Here is a 17,842-nt window from a genome sequence, read left to right as displayed (position 1 = left end):
CTCCCGACACGCGCGGACCATATTGTATATATTGTAGTCTATCAAATCAGATCTCTAAGGAACGAAATTGAAAGTACTCCATTTGAATATCGTACTTACCCATGGCTTTGACAGTAATAAAGTTTCAGTTGTCATAAAACTAGGTGTACCCATACTATCTCAGGCGCTAATGGTACGCGTCCACATATCCACCTCATACGTGTGAGATGCATCGCATCAAACGGATCGCAGTATTCGTAGAAAGTCATTATAAGTGCATCCACTAACCCCCATCGTACGGATCACACGGATAATTTTTGACGGGCTCCGTGGCGCAGTGGTATACGCGGTGGATTTACAAGACGGAGGTCCTGGGTTTGATTCCCGGCTGGGCGGATTGAGGTTTTCTTAATCGGTCCAGGTCTGGCCGGTGGGAGACGATTTAGCGCTCCGGTACGATGTCGTGTAGAAACCGAAAGGGGTGTGGATTTTCATCCTCCTCCTAACAAGTTAGCCCGCTTCCATCTTAGATTGCATCATCACTTACCATCAGGTGAGATTATAATCAAGGGCTAACTTGTAAAGTATAAAATAATAATAATAAATTGATCCGTCCGTTTGATGTTAGCGTCCGACACGTATGATGCGGATATGAGGCCGCTTACCATAAGTCCATGTGCTTGTATAATGTACATAAGCTCTGTGATATTTATTTACTACTAGTGAACGCCCGCGACTTCGTCAGCGTGAAACTCGATGTAAACTTTTCTCGCCGTAAAAACCATCATAGAACTCCAACAAACATTTAAAAAAATTTTAATAAAAAAAATATTTTTTTTATTAAAATTTTTATTATTTTTCAATTTTTAGTGTAAAATTTCATCTCAAACGAATACATCAGATCCCTAATGACAGTCACAACCCATTTTGGTACAAAATTCTCAGCAATACAAATTAATCAAGCCCAAGCACAAGGTAGCTACCGTAAACCGTCAAGGGGTTCCCTTCATTGACCTTGGTCTTCATCATCAGACCCATAATAACAGACACAACTCATCTAGGTAGAAAGTTCTCAGCAATACGAATTAATCAAGGCCAAACACAAGGTAGTTACTGTAAACTGTTAAGGAGTTCCCTTAATTGTCCTTGGTCTTCATCACCAAACCCCTAAATGACAGTCACAACCTATCTATGTGGAAAGTTCTCATTAATACAAATTAATCAAGCCCAAACATAAGGTAACTGCTGTAAATCGCTAAGGAGTTCCCTCGTCTGTTTTATGACTCCATCATCAGATCGATTTTAAACCTTCATAATTTTGTATTTCTTAAAGGTACTAAATGGAAAAGTTTACGAACCTACTAGACACCCATATAATTTTCGAAAGTTCCCCTCAATTTCTCCAGGATTCCATCATCAGATCTTGTCATGATGGCAATGGGACCAAATGGGGACTATACCGTTTCAAACAAAAAAAGGATTTTTGAAATCGGTCCAGGCGTCTTTGAGTAATCGGTGTACATACATAAAAAAAAAAAAATACCGACCGAATTGAGAACCTCCTCCTTTTTGAAGTCGGTTAAAAAAAAGAATTGGCCAAATTGGTCCAGGTTTTGTTGAGTTATGCGCTTACCAACGCATTTTGCGATTCATTTTTATATTAAAGAAGATCACGGTGCTTTAAACTGGGAGAAAAGGTTGAAAACGACAAAAACCCGAATTTCTATAAACTCTAGACTAATCGTACCAGCCCCCCTCTGGGCACGTCGATTCTCTTTCTACGATCGCTAACGCTTCGAAAACTAGAAAGATGTATGGGAATGACATTTGCTATCGACAGGTCACGTGATCAAGATCTGTCACTCCCATACATTTTATAGTTTTTGAAGCGTTGCGATCGTAGAAAGAGAATCGACGTGCCGTTTGACTAGGGGGGCTGAAGTGAAAATATATGTCAAGTATGAAAGTTAAATCTTAGTAGGTAAACAGTAGGTATAGGTTGGGAAGCCGCACAGTAGCAAGGTTGTGACACAGTGACTAATTGAATTAGGTATTTCGCCACTTGACAATAGCTACTGATTTCTGACGAATATGTGATGTGGATGACATAATAAACTGTATTTTTTTGTACGTGATAGCCCAGTATTGCCATTTTTGGGGCATGCACCTCCAACTCTTCAGTTATGTGCATTTTAAGAAATTAAATATCACGTGTCTCAAACGGTGAAGGAAAAACATTGTGAGAAAACCTGTGGGGTCTGCCAATCCAAGTTTGGCCAGCGTGATGGACTAAGGCTAACCCCTCTCACTCTGAGAGGAGACTCCTGTTCAACAGTGAGCCGAATATGGGTTGTTAGGTAATGATGGTGATAACAACTACAATTTTTCTTTCGATCGTTCAGCCCTCATTCGCACGAGAGTTTTTATAACGGGCGTTAAAAAAGCGTATAAATACAGTATGAAGTTAAATGAAGGTCTATTTCCAACGCCCTAAGTTGAAAATGCAGCACTGCTCGAAAAAAAGTAGTGTTTTAAAAATGTTGTCGTGTGAACTTAGTTTGGGAATGCATTTTGACGGCCTCCGTGGCGCAGCGGTAAGCGCGGTGGATTTACAAGACGGAGGTTCCTGGGTTCGATCCCCGGCTGGGCCTATTGAGGTTTTCTTAATCGGCCTAGATCTGGCGGGAGGCTTTGGCCGTGGCTAGTTACCACCCTACTGGCAAAGATGTACCGCCAAGCGATTTAATGTTCCGGTACGATGCCGTGTAGATACCGAAAGGGGTGTGGATTTTCATCCTCCTCCTAACAAGGTAGCCCGCTTCCAACTTAAATGCATCACTTACTATCAGGTGAGATTGTAGTCAAGAGCTAACTTGTAAAGAATAAAAAAAAAATTGTTGTATTCAAAATATATAAATTATTATTTCTTAACAACTATAATATCTTATCTACGAGTAAAAAAAATACAAAATGCAAATGTTCCTTTTTTATCTATTGAAATATCAAAAGATAAATATTTCTGACTGAACTATTTTGTAATATTTTCATAATGCCAATAAAAGGTGCTAATGCAATAAATAAAACAATGTTACGTGTCGTCGTTCCGTCGGTGCGTTTGTTTGCGCGGCGCGCCGGGTGGCACGACTATATATAGAATACATTAGCTCGGTTCCGGACATCAATGACTTCAATGAGATGCTCATGTTTAATTAACTTCGGTACGTTCTATCTATTACATCGTAATACATAGCTTATTCTTCACAAGTTAGCCCTTGACAATTTCACGTGATGGTAAGTGATGATGCAATCTAATATGGAAGCGGGCTAACTTGTTAGGAGGAGGATAAAATCCAATTTTCAATAAAAAATATCAGCCCAGAGTTAAGAATTTGGTGGTGTGGGATCATAACTACAAAGGTTTGGTTTTCCGACTTTTCCACCTAGCAATTTCCAAAAGGATGAAAAGGATTTTTACAAATTTAAGCCCAGAGTTAGGAATTTGGTGGTGTTACTATCCCGTGTCTCGGAGAGCACGTTAAGCCGTCGGTCCTTGTCATCATCTTTAACATCTGATAGTGGTCGTTAAAGAGTTTAACATTATCACTCTAAGCCCGCCAAACCACATTGAAGGAGTGTAGTGGGCCTAAGCACTATATCACTTTTCCTAAACGCAGGGACCTTCAGTAATAGGCCGTTAAATTATAGGCTGATAATAATGACATAGGTCTTCAATATCATAATTGTTATTAGGCTGAAGATATTCATCCGGTAATAGGAAAATAAATTAATTTATTTCTTCTTTAAAAATATGCTACTCGTCCGTGCAATTAATTGACGGACTATTAAGATTCTAGAAGAAGATCCTGACAGTTGCAATGTATAAAATATATTTATTCGTACCGTTGCTGTATCAATAGGCACTAGCTATAGGTATATAGTATATAAATTATAACCTACCACATTTGATTCACCCAGAGCCCAGTCACTGTAGACTCGACTCCGAAGGTCCTTTGTCCCCTACTCACACTACTTTTCAATACTTAGACTTTCACTGTCATTGGAAGATAGATGAGGTGATTGCTAATACATAGGCTACTATTGCCCCGGAAAAATCCATGGTTAGGATTTGCAAAAAATCGCATTCACACGAACAAATCGCAGACGTCCGCTAGTAATATACAGAACAGTTACTCGGTCAAAAATAAATTATAATAACTTCAGAAATCATCACGATATAAAGCAGACACTAGCAGTCGAGATATAACGCAATGTTGAATGTTTATTCAAGAACAATTCATGGAAACGTTTCAAGCGTTCAAAGAAAATTTTGATTCATTCAACAGTAAATCGTTATTTGTTTGTATAAAGATTGTTTGATGAAATACATTAGACCCACTTATTTGTTTATAATATAGTGAAGATCGTTTATTAGTTTTACTTCTGGTAGTAATGAAATAAAAGCAAAGCATGTTTTTGATGATCTTAATTTGTAAGTAGGGTATAAAGAGTAACCTATGGTAAATTTTGGTAAATTTTACGTATTACTTGTATACAAAATATAAGTGTTTCACTACGAATCTATTAAATAAAATCAAGTGTTAACGAAAATATATTGAGTATTTTTTTCTTATTTTATATTTTGCGAATTCACCTACCTAATACATCTAAGTATCTAGTCTACAGTTTAAGTTCTCATGTGTTATTGATTCATTTTCAATCAAAGCCATTGAATGATGTATTATGCTGTTAGCAAGGTAGCCTTTTTAATATTCGCATTTATTATTATTTTTTAACTGCATTTAATTTTATTATGATTACCGAACAATAAAAACGACAATTAATAAAGAATAAGTAATCGAAAACGTTCCATAAAGACCTTACTCGTAACATCTAAATGAAACTGTAATTTATTACAATTTACTAGATAAATAAAATAAACAAGGAAACAGCCAGTGGCTATGATATTACGATTATTTTTCATGCTTGTTTTCATTTAGTATGTCACAGTGTAAGTATCTACGCGGTGTGAATCATAACCTTCGCGAGGTCGCTCTATTTACAGTATTCGCCTCTAATATGTATAATCTATTTAAAGCATGTAATGAGTAAGAGCACACGACGTTTCCGCTAGCGGAAATTGTACTTTGAGGGTTACCAACTAAAAATAATAATTTGAATGTAGAAAATAAATCTAACTGGCAACCCTTAACACACAGCAGGACATAAATTGTAAATAAACTAAAATGATATTATGATTATGTAAGTATAATTAATGAAATAACTAGTGTATCTTATAAAAATCAATTGTTAGGTAACCGACCATCGATCTCTCTCAATTTGATTGGTACTATATGTATTGATGAATAAATTCCCAGGGTCTGTGCAACACGACCCCGGCGGGTCGGCGTCCGGGGGAGGCTCCGCGGGGTCCGGGTACGAGAGCGACCTTCGTAAGTCTGACACCAGCTTGGACAAAATCAAACTCTACGGGATCATAACTAGAAAGGTTTGGTTTTCGGACTTTTCCACCTAGCAATTTCCAAAAGGATGAAAAGAATATTCCGATTATTAGTTTTAGAAGTTTTGTTTGAAATTATTGAAATCTTTGAGACGACAGACAATAAATTCAATTCACAAATATGCAGTACACAAATGTCAAATCAAATATTATGATGAAAGTTTATTAACTCATCCTCTTACCAAAGGTAACCGTAAGTAGGTACGGTACGGTAGACAACTATGATTGGAACGTGGTAGATTTAGGGAGATAGAAGATGTCAAGAGACCAGACTATCAATTTATGCTAGTATTTATTTAGTATTTAGTTAAACACTTGAGAGTTAAAGAGTTGCCAGGGTGCTAAGTGTTTAGCGTCTAGGAACATGATTTAATCCCGTAGACATAACCTGACAAATCATATCCCTAGTCGATAAACACTTAGCATCGTGGCAACTATTCACCTTAAAGTTCAATCAATAGTATTCTTTGAAGGCTGTATTCTTTAAAAATGAGTTGGTATTCTTTGAAAGACTGTTAGAGATATTTGTAAAAGCTAAACAAATGGATTTTATATATAGAATTTTTTTTCAGGTATCAGGCAAGAACTACCATTTCATTCTGTGTCCGGTCTGCGGCTCAGAGACCCAACTGCCGCTAGGAGGTATAGCAGCATTGCCGCTCAACTATGTGCTGCTGCGACGGATGGCCAGTCGAGAGGGCGGCAACGAGGTGTTGTGTGATCTTTGCTGCATTGACAACAAGGTAATTTATGTGAATTATTATAAAACGATCAGCAAAAGCCTATGTTAGCCAGATACCTTCGTCATTTTAGGAAAGCTAAAAGAGCATGACTGAAACATACATACTTTCAGCTTTTATAAAGACTAATCTATACTAATATTATAAAGAGGTAAAGTTTGTAAGTTTGTAAGTTTGTAAGTTTGTAACAATTTTTTGAAATGGGGTAATCTTCGGAACTACTGGTCCGATTTTAAAAATTCTTTCACCAGTAGAATGCTATTTTATATTTCTATCATATATAACTACTGAGTTATCGCGGGTTTTCTCTTACAGGTCGGACCGAAAAACTTACTTATTCGCATGCGCTGCCTCAACCATTGCGTATAACTGAAATTAATGTATGGAGGCTTTTTGAACCTTTAAAAGTTCTACAAAAAAGTCCGCGACACCATATATACATACACAACTAAACTTAAATCCTTATCAAAATAAATTATTTAATAATCACAAGGATATTATAGAGATAAGATTTGCCCTTTACAGTATGTTAATTAGTTATATAGTTTCGGAGATAATACAAAATTTCTGAAAGTCGCAGAAATGCCGCTATATGACGCCCCGCGGTTTCAATTACGTGGTTCCCGTTCCCGTGTGAATATTAGGACCAAACATGACACTCGCAAATAATGTAGCTTTCTATTGGTAAAAGAATTTTCCAAATCGGTCCAGTAGATCCAGAGATTACCCCTGACAACCACACAAACTTTACCTCTTTATAGTATTAGCATAAAAGTCGCTTGGGAAAATATAGGTTTTTGGCCATTGCACCATGCTCAAAAGGCTGGATCAATTTTGCTGAGGGTAGGGATAGGATAGGGGTAGGGAAGGGGTAAGATAGAGGTAGGGCAGGGGTAATTTAGGGAAAGCGTAGGATAGGGTAGGGGTAGTGTAGGGTAAGGGCAAGGTAGAGGTAGGGGAAGGATATGGAAGGTATAGGGTAGGGGAGGAGTAGGGTAGGGTAGGGTAATGTAGGGTAGGGGTAGGGTACGCGTAGGGTAGGGGTAGGATAGGGGTAGATTAGGGGTAGATTAGGGGTAGAAAAGCGGCTTATACCATTCTTGCCACACCTCTGATGATTCTCTTCAATAAAATACTAGACACCTCTATAACGCCTCAGCAGTGGTCAGAGTCAGATATTATATTGTTATATAAAAAGGGCAATCCCAACGACATAAGCAACTACAGACCCATAAGCCTTCTGCCGTCGATATATAAACTTTTCTCTTCAGTTATAAAAAATAGAATAATCTCTACACTTGATTCACATCAGCCAATAGAACAAGCAGGCTTTCGAAAAGGATACTCTACAGTAGATCACATTCACTCGGTAGAGCTACTTATTGAGAAGTACCAAGAGTTCCAACGACCACTCTACATAGCGTTTATAGATTACCAAAAAGCGTTTGACTCTATACTCCATTCATCAATATGGGAAGCTCTGTACTCGCAAAATGTAGAGGCCAAATACATTAGAGTGATAAAAAACATTTATAAAAACAACACCAGTAGAGTAAGGCTAGAGTCAACAGGAACCCCTATTCCAATTAAAAGAGGAACCAGACAAGGGGACCCGCTGTCACCAACGATTTTCATTGCAGTACTAGAGACCGTTATAAACAAGTTAAACTGGAATACGATGGGCTTAAATATAAACGGAAATTATATAAACCATTTGAGATTCGCTGACGATCTAGTCTTGCTCTCTGAAAACAGCCTAGAGCTAGAGCATATGATATACACGCTGCAACAATCGAGCCGACAGTCTGGCCTAGAAATCAACTTCAAAAAAACAAAATTGATGACAAATGCATTAAAAAATGAAATTAAAGTTGAAAATACTTCGATAGAGTTTGTCGATTCGTACATTTATCTGGGCAAGCAACTCTCTTTTGATAATAAAAGTAACGAGCAAGAAATTGAAAGAAGGATAAAAGGGACATGGAAGAAATATTGGAGCCTTAAAGAAATTTTCAAAAGTCAAATGCCAACAAAAATTAAGAGAAATGTCATGAACACCTGTCTCTTACCGTCTCTCACATACGCCTGTCAAACATGGAAATTCACGCGAAATGTCAAGAACAAAATAAATTCATGCCAACGGAGCATGGAAAGAAGTATGATGAAAATCCGAAAAATTCAAAAAATTCGCAACTCTACTATAAGAGAAAAAACAGGAGTAATAGACGCACTAAACTATTCTATGAGATTAAAATGGAGATGGGCGGGCCATGTAGCAAGAATGAATGACGATAGATGGACTTCTCGGCTAACGGCATGGACAGGGCCTGTAGGTGCTAGAAAAAGAGGAAGACCTAGAAGTAGATGGGCAGACGACATTGAAAGGACGGCTGGAAAACAGTGGAGGAAAAAAGCCACAGATAGAGAGGACTGGTCATCTCTGGAGGAGGCCTTCACCCTCAAATAGAGGGGTTCGCACAAATTTTTTTTTTACAAAAATTTAAAAATTGTAATTTATTTTTTTATAAATTTTATTAACACTAATATGTATATGTGCTTACTTATGTGCGAAATAAAAGGCTTTTTATTTTTATTTTATTTATTTATTATTAGGGGTAGGGTAGGATAGGGTATGGATAGGGTATGGATAGGGTACAGGTAGCTAGGGTAGGGGTAGATTAGGAGTAGGGTAGGATAGGGTATGGATAGGGTACAGGTAGGGATAGGGTAGGGGGGAGGTGGGGGAGGGTAGGGTTAGCAGTAGGGTAGGAGTAAGGTAGGGGTAGGGTGGGGTAGGGTTGGGTAGGCTTACGAGCAGGGTAAGGTAGAGGGAGAGAAGTTTACATCAATTTTTACGCGGACGAAGTCGCGGGCGTCCGCTAGTATTTTATAAATTAACTTAATGTTTCTGAGTTTGTGATCTTGTATGGGTAATTCTTGAACTGAACTGATTTTGAATTTTATTTACTAAAAGAAAGCTACGTTATTTGTGAGTGTCATAAGCTATACTCTATCCACGTATTGCCACGGGAATGGAAACAACGCAGATGAATCCGCGGGGAGTCTGCTATAAAGCCGACCTACTCGGTGCTCCTTTTTAGAAATCGGTTAAAAAACTAAAATTTTATGTTTCTTCTCTACTCAACTTATATTGTATTTATTTTTGATAAGCGTTTACTATATTATTTATTCGAATAAATAAAATATCTAAGGACCTCAGACCTACAGTTTGAGTTCTCATGTTTTTGATCAATTAAAGCACAGGATATTTATCTGAGTTGTGCATGTATAATGCTAGGCCGAACGTACAAAGAACGAATCTATACTAATATTTAAAAGCTGATGGAGAGTTTGTTTCTTTGGTTAATATGGAATTGCACAATTCTTTCAATATTGGATAGTCCATCGATTGAGGACTAGTCTATACATTATATACTATATTAGGTGAGGCTACTTAAGTGATTGTTTTACGCGAGTTAAAGGCTCAAGTCAAAGCTAATACACCCTCAACAGACAAATTAAAATTCTCTCCATGTAGCGGAAAATAAAGGAACTTCCATTATCATACTATGCACAGATGGGAAATAGTACTTGTAATTTGTGGCGCACCCAATTCAGATGTTTTTTAACTGACTTCCAAGAAAAGTAACCATGAAATCTGGAAATCAAAAAATCTTTTTTCGTGTATTTAAGGTATAGCTACAAACAAGTAGCAGAAACAAACAAGCTACTTTATTTATAAACAAGAAACGTGACAACTACCTAAAGTATTAAAGGATCGAAAGTGAACGCACGTGCGGCGGAGGCACCGATCGACCGCATCTCATCGCTTTCCGAACATCACGCGTGATTTCAGAAAAAACACATTTACAATGCGACGCTCCGTTTAGCGTTTACAATGTTTGTTAATAGTCTTGGATTATTTATACACGGTTATTTTAACTCAGTAATGTGTTTTTTTTCTGTATCTGATATCATTCTGTGGAATCTACGTTTATTATTTTGTTTTCCTTTAAATGTCTCTTTCAGCAACTTAAAGTGAAGAGTATAGATGTACATTGCTGTCTGTCAGTCAAATCCTATATATCTAGAACGCGTGGTGATACACCTAGAACACGGTTAGCCGTCGGTCACGGTCGTTGCAAGAATCTAAAATTATCATGTGAATAAGTTCCCATCTTTGTCTCAAACCTCTGTCCTAGGAGAAAGTCAGCTATCTTTAAAAAATTTTTGAATTAACTTTAGAATCTACGATCAAATAGAGTTTGCCGTTGCATCTCCGTTTTTACGCGTAAGATGTAATTTATTTTGAATTAATAATTTTGTCATCCTCAGGCAGAGAGTCGTTGCGACCAGTGTCTAGTGAGCGTGTGCCCACCATGCGGTGAAGCGCACACAGCGCAGCGCGGACACGCGACGCATCTACTGCAGCCGCTGGAGCCAGTGCTGCGGTTCTGCGCCCACCATCCCAAGCTCGAACTGACTGTCTATTGTGCCACGTGCCAGCAGGTTAGTTTTAATCATTATACTATAGATTTTAACAGACCACTACACACTTACTTAGGCGTATTTTAGTAGGTATTTTATAAATGGACGCCATAAATGCACTGCATACCCCGAGGACCCTACAAACCTGTATTTAAGAAGGGATTTATAATACGAGTAGTTGGAACAATAATAAAGTGCATAAGGTTTTTAACCTTATAAAAAACCTTAAGCACACTACTGGTTACATACCAGGTTAACAAGTCTCGTTAAGATGGAGTCCATTAATTTTTGAACATTGATTTTCCCAACCGTACTAGTACAAATTACTTATGCTTAGGTAACAGACCATAAACACAGTGTACCTAAGCATAGTGGCATAAAATACTTGTGAACCTAAAATAATATTATAAGTTTCTCCAAGTTTTCTATAGGGGGCGTTCACAAGTATTTTTATTACGAAGTGACTATTCATACAAAAACCGTTCGAATACATTTATATTATTCACACGGTTACTGGATAAATAGTATATTCTTATTTGTCCGACAATTAATTAGACTGTATACATTTTATTTTCACTGATTACCTGCTGGACGTCCCTTGGACACGAGGCTCTAGTCACTCAGCACGACAATATTTACCTACGTTTTCTCACGACGATATGTCGTTGACGCCAGGCTTACAAGATTATCTGTTGCAGGTGATCTGTAGAGACTGTTGTCTGATCTCCCACACCGGTCACGCGGTGGCCAACGCATCCCGCGCTGCCAACGAACGAGCCAACGCCTTGAGAGACGCTTGCGAACGAACCAAACTGGTGCCCGACAACGTGGAGCGAGCCAACAGGATCCTGGAAATGCATCAATCAGAAGTTGAGGTGAGTTTAGAAAGATCTAGAAAATGCAATAGAGAAAGAAATATATCTTACAAATTTTCACATTTCACACATAATTTGAGAGCTGTTTTAGGCTAAAAAATTGCTTGTTTTAAGTAGACATAACTTCTTTTAGAAGGTCGAATCTGTCGATGAAATGCTTAGGTACCTACTTTTCACCAAGTTCCATATTTGTGGTGGTGTATTACCTACTTAAACAGATTACACAACTGTGATCGTTGCTCTCATGGAAAACCGAAAATTTCATGAGTCTCACTCTGCTATCTTGCCATATTACCTTTTATTCCATGTTCCACGCGTAATCAGTCATAAAGATTATTAATTAGCAGATGGGTTTTTGGTTGAATGGTAATATAATATTACATACACCTAAAAGTAGACTTTAAGCCCTTATTCACACGAGAGTTTTTAAAACACGTCGTCGTGTTTTAAAGACAGCGTTTTTAAAACACGACGCTTTTTTCGAGCATTGCTGCATTTTCAATTTTGGGCGTAGGAAATAGACCTTCATTTAACTTCGTACTAAAATAAAATTAAATGAGAACTCTTATTTAACGTCCGTTAAAAAGCTCTCGTTTGAATGAGGGTTAAAAGTAATATTTAAACCCGTGAGAGTTTCATCTGAATGATCGTCAACATATAAACCAGCTTGGCTAGACTGGTTTACCTCGAGAGAGATGATCCCTCCCTCACTAGAGAAGAGTATTATAGAATTGTGTCAGAAACTATGAAAATGTGCTTGTTTGTTTGTTTGTGCGAGTTGCGACGGCCTCCGTGGCGCAGTGGTATGCGCGGTGGACTTAAAAGACGAAGGTCCTGGGTTCGATCCCCGGCTGGGCAGATTGAGATTTTCTTAATTTGTCCAGATCTGGCTGGTGGGAGTTAGTTACCACACTACCGGCAAAGACGTACCGCCAAGCGATTTAGCGTTCCAGTACGAGGCCCTGTAGAAACCGAAAGGGGTGTGGATTTTCATCCTCCTAACAAGTTAGTCCGCTTCCATCTTAGACTGCATCATCTCTTACCATCAGGTGAGATTGTAGTCAAGGGCTAACTTGTAAAGAATAAAAAAAAATTGAAGCATTTGATAATCTATACTAATATTATAAAGCTGAAGAGTTTGTTTGTTTGATTGAACGCGCTAATCTCAGGAACTACAGGGCCGATTTGAAAAATTCTTTCAGTGTTAGATAGCCCATTTATCGAGGAAGGCTATAGGCTATATTATCCCCGTATTCCTACGGGAACGGGAACCACGCGAGTGAAACCGCGCGGCGTCAGCTAGTGTCATCATAATATAATCAGGCCCAAGCATCACGAGTAGAGAGCGAAATCCGGGTGTGGTCGGAGGAGTACCGGCTGGCTGTGGAAGCTCACGGCAGAGCGTTATGCAGCGCGGCTGTGCGCGCGCGGGCGGCCTACCGACAGCGCATACAGGACAAGACCAGGCAGCTGGAGGAGAGAGCCGCACATGCGGTGGAAGCTGTGAGGTTCGCTGAGGAGGTGAGGGCAACTGTCATATGAAAAAAATATATTTTTTAATTTAGTATAATATTATGTAGGTGACGAATGCCGAAGTTCTGCGACGCGTCAATCAGAAGCGTGAACTTTTGCAGACCGTCAAGACGAAAGTCGAGTATCTAGGGCACGATACAAGAGATACGAGCTTCTACAACTATCTTGATGGGAAAGGTTGCTGGTAGAAGAGGCGTAGGTCGCAGGAAGAAGTCTTGGCTGAGAAACATCAGAGTGGACCGGGATCGCGAGCGCCGCTTCTCCACTTGATGTTAAGTAGAACACCACGTCTTTATCAGAACTACACTTTGCAGGGCATACTAGAAACACGTCATCTGATCTTCAACTTTAGGCTTTAGTCACTTCGCCCCAAAGCAAAGAAATATATACTCGTAGGACATGTTTCCAGCGAGCGTATCTTCCGCAATGCTACCTGTCCAATTGGTCAGTGTCTTATTACTACAAGCTCTTAAATCCTTAGTGATTCCATAATGTTTCGACATTTCGTACCCTGAGGGCCTAATAAGCTGAGGCTCCTTGTGGAAAGCTATCGTCTATGACACAGTAACTTATACATACAAAACAATCCTGTGACAAGCATTGACTCTCAAGAGTACGGAATGTCGAAACTTTAAATCGCTAAGGATTTAAGAGTTTGTACCTAGCTAAAGCTACCTGGGTACCTACCTGGGGCCTTAGATAGGTCATTTACTTGCTCCGTTTATTAAGCCTAACAAGTCTCACATCTCCATCCAGCTCATAACAGAAGGCAAAGAAGATGAGGTGCTATCACTGAGCGGGCCGGTACTTCGTCGGCTGGAGAGGCTGACAGAGCTTCAGCCGATCTCGGAGCCTCCGCGATGTGAACTGCGGTTCGCTCCTGCTGCGCCAGCTACCCACCGCCCTACCCTCGTGGGGAGACTGTTCACCTTGGCACCAGATCCTGACCACTGCGTGCTTGATACGGATGGTAAGATTTAATACCTCTCTAATCTGTAAGTGCCACCTAATTACAAAAACCTGAGTTCTGGGGGAGAATAATCATGGGTTAAATTGCATGCGACTGTTATAGCAAATTAATTAAAAAAAATATCTACTAAGAACAGAGAAACGGCCTGTAGCTATGTTTCAAGACAATTCCTTCTTTCTACAATGGCAAACGCTTCGAATATGAAAAATAAAATCATGGGAATGACATTTGTTATCGATAGGTCACGTGACCGAGTTAACGATCGGATCTGTCATTCCCATATATTTGTTTTAGTTTTCGAAGCCTTAGCGTTTGTAGAACGAGAATCTACGTGCCTCAGGGCTACAAGTCCAGGTAATGTGAACTACTATGTTGTCAGGTTTCCAAGACCTTCAGGTCGACGTCCAACACACAGCTATCCTGGAACTACGGGATAGCAGCGGAGAACGCATTTGGTGTGGTGGAGAAAATGTAAGTAATTGTGATTTTCATTTCTTTGGCCAGAATCTAAAGATGTTTTTAGGAGATCTAACTTTTTTGCTGAAAGTTACTTACTTTACCTCTAATAACATAGACTGCTTCATCAAATTAGTACATAAAACTCATGTTTTCCTATTTATTGTAGTCACTCACCAATATACATTGAGGTAGGGTGCTAACCCACTGCCATTCTTTTAAAAACATGGCAGAGAGTCCCATGTTTTTAAAGGAAGAAGGGGAACCCACATATGGCACTTACCTCATCCAAACGACGGTATCCCCAGGTGGCGGGATACTTCAGGCGGCGCGACTCCAGCGCTCGGCCGGCAGTGGCCAAGGTGCGGGAGAGAGGCGACGGCTCGTACGCGCTGCACTTCGCGCCGACTAGCCCCGGACACTACCTGCTCGCTGTCACCGTCAACAATACTCCTATCAAGGTAACAGCCAGACCTCGCAGACCTCGTTTCCTCGGAAACTAGCTAGCTACGAGAGTTCGCACACCAGTGGCACACAGTTCCGGATTATGGTAACTTGATGCCGTAAGCAACCTTCTCTTGTAGGCCGTCAAGTATAATCCCGATCGAATCGAACGTCAAAGTCAATTTAAAAGTAAATAACTTGTAGGGAGTCAAGAAAGCGGCCCGGGAAATGGCAAAGAGCGAATCAGGTGCACACTTCCAGGATTCGATCCGTACGACCACCTCATGGTCGTACGGGGGGTGGCATAACCTTTCGCTCGTTGCGGACTAACAACGAGCAATATGTGGTTTCAACATGCGACTGATTTACTGTATAGCCCCGACAGATCTTTACTTTATACCCGTATCTAGGCTAAATCGCTTATCGGTAGGGTAGTCGTCGTTATCAAACCATATACGGCTCACTGCTGAGCTCAAGTCTCCTCTCAGAATGAGAGGGGTTAGGCCAATAGTCCACCACGCTGGCCCAACGCGGATTGGCAGACTTCACACACGCAGAGAATTAAGAAATTCTCTGGTATGCAGGTTTCACGTGTCTCAATCGGTGAAGGAAAACATCGTGGTTTTCCTTCACCGATTGAGACACGTGATATTTAATTTCTTAAAATGCACACAACTGAAAAGTTGGAGGTGCATGCCCCGGACCGGATTCGAACCCATACTCTCCGAAATCGGAGGCAGAGATCATATCCACTGGGCTATCACGGCTCTTAGGTAGGGTAGTAACAAGTCGTTATCGTCAGACCAGGTATGACACCCTCTTAATTGAGAGAAATTTTTGCTTTTCTTGAATTCGGATCGGATGGACTGCAAGAGTAGAAGTAAATAAATTTCTACCTTTTCCAAGTTAGCTGGCACTTAGACTGCATCGTCACTTAAAATCAGTTGAGACTGCAGTCAAGGGATAACTAATCTTTGAATAAAATAAAAAAGAATATACCAATTTTTTAGCAATTCCAATGATAATCGTTTCCTTCAGGGCAGTCCATTCTCGTGCGCGGCTCGCATGTCAAAAGCGCACACGGGGCAGTTCCACTGCTGTGCGTTCTGCTCGTCGGGCGGCAAGAAGAGCGCTACTTGCGGCTGCGGCTCCACCATGGGCGGGGGGTACAAAGGTGAGTACTCTATCTCGAGTATCTAATCGCAAACTACGTCAGTGGAAGGAAGATGTCCGAAATTTGGCCCACTTTTCAGAACGAAACACTGATTGTCAGTTGTCTTTGGAAACGCGGGCTGTCAATGTCAAAGTTAATTGATGAATGAGATGTCATTGTCAAATATCATTATTAACCAAAGAATCTTTGGTTAATAATGATATTTGACAATGACATCTCATCCAAAGATTACTCAATTAGGAGCCCTCTCGCTAGGACCGTTTTGCGTTTGCTACCGCTTATAAGGAAATAGCTACCTTAACTGAAAGATCCTATTTTAGCTTAATAAAAATGTATATCATAAAAATCTAACATGATCTAACATATATTGTCAAGTTAGTGTCTAATCCATATTAAAACTGTCGCCTGTCAGTTAGGCACAGATCATGCAATGAATTTTATGTTAAAAATATTCGATTTATTGTAATAAGTTAAATTAACTGATTAGGCAATTAATGATTTTTATGAAAATTGGCCTTGAGTTCTCTTTAATTGTTCTAATTTATGGCGAATTTTTAGCTCTGCATCATTTGTGTAATTTGAGCCCGAGTTTGTATGGAAACTGGGTTTCTCCGTTTAGAAATTTGTATTCGCAATTACGTAGCAACGTGTCCTCCGAGCCGTAATAGTCCAGTGGATATTACCTGTGTCTCCGATTCCGGAGGATGTGGGTTTGAATCCAGTACGGGGCATGCACTTCCAACTCTTCAATTGTGTGCATTTTAAGAAATTAAATATCACGTGTCTCAAACAGTGAAGGAAAAACATCGTGAGGAAACCTGCATACCAGAGAATTTTCTCAATTCTCTGCATGTGTGAAGTCTGCCAATCCGCATTGGGCCAGCGTGGTGGACTATTGGCCTTACCCCTCTCATTCTGAGAGGAGACTCGAGCTCAGCAGTGAGCTGAATATGGGTTGATAATGTGTCCTCCGATTGGTCACATCGATGTTATGATGTTGCAACAAGTTCATGAATAAAAATATCATTAATTCGTTTACTACACCAGACTGTAGCCATGTGGCACGTCGATTCTCTTTCTACAATCGCAAACGCTTCGAAAACTATACTCAGAGGCACAGTTATCCGCCCACTTTATTTGACGGTCTCCGTGGCGCAGTGGTATGCGCGGTGGATTTACAAGATGGAAGTCTTGGGTTAAATCCCCGGCTGGGCGAATTGAGATTTTCTTAATTGGCCCAGGTCTGGCTGGTGGAGGCTTTGGCCGTGGCTAGATACCACCCTACCGACAAAGACGCACCGCCGATGTCGTGTAGAAACCGAAAAGGGATGAGGATATTCATCCTCCTCCTAACAAGTCACCCGCTTCCATTTTAGACTGTATCACTTACCATCAGTAACAAATTAAAAAAAAAGTTATATTAAAGTGGGCGGATAATTATGCCTCTGAGTATATTATATTTCCGTTTCTTCCAGGTTGCGGTCACGGTCACTCAGGCTGGCCAGGTGCACGTCACTGGTCCTGCTGTGGCAGCACTCGCAGACACTCCACCTGCACCAGGCCTAACCACCAGCTCTACCAGTTCTCGTTATAGACCATATCCATATAGTAATAAAGACTATTATCATTTGAACTGTTGTTTTACTTACCTAAATCCTGAACGTT

At 40.0% G+C, this 17,842-nt stretch overlaps 1 protein-coding gene across 2 annotated transcripts in view; it reads left to right on the top strand.

The window, feature by feature from the left end:
• LOC112047934 (tripartite motif-containing protein 45) overlaps positions 1-17,810 on the top strand; it is a 32,082-nt gene extending 14,272 nt beyond the window's left edge. For both annotated transcript variants that reach the window (XM_024085249.2, XM_024085245.2), the window contains exons 3-12: positions 5,355-5,485; positions 6,070-6,240; positions 10,573-10,746; positions 11,424-11,600; positions 12,924-13,121; positions 13,890-14,103; positions 14,483-14,574; positions 14,868-15,020; positions 16,042-16,177; positions 17,653-17,810. In XM_024085249.2, the coding sequence (XP_023941017.1) occupies positions 5,355-5,485; positions 6,070-6,240; positions 10,573-10,746; positions 11,424-11,600; positions 12,924-13,121; positions 13,890-14,103; positions 14,483-14,574; positions 14,868-15,020; positions 16,042-16,177; positions 17,653-17,771 (1,565 nt within the window). In that variant the 3' untranslated portion in view covers positions 17,772-17,810. The remainder of the gene's footprint in view (positions 1-5,354; positions 5,486-6,069; positions 6,241-10,572; positions 10,747-11,423; positions 11,601-12,923; positions 13,122-13,889; positions 14,104-14,482; positions 14,575-14,867; positions 15,021-16,041; positions 16,178-17,652) is intronic.
• The last annotated feature ends 32 nt before the right edge of the window (positions 17,811-17,842 follow it).

The sequence above is a fragment of the Bicyclus anynana genome, chromosome 3, assembly GCF_947172395.1.
Source record: "Bicyclus anynana chromosome 3, ilBicAnyn1.1, whole genome shotgun sequence".
Taxonomy (NCBI): domain Eukaryota; kingdom Metazoa; phylum Arthropoda; class Insecta; order Lepidoptera; family Nymphalidae; genus Bicyclus; species Bicyclus anynana.
This window is presented reverse-complemented; position numbering and strand designations above follow the sequence as displayed.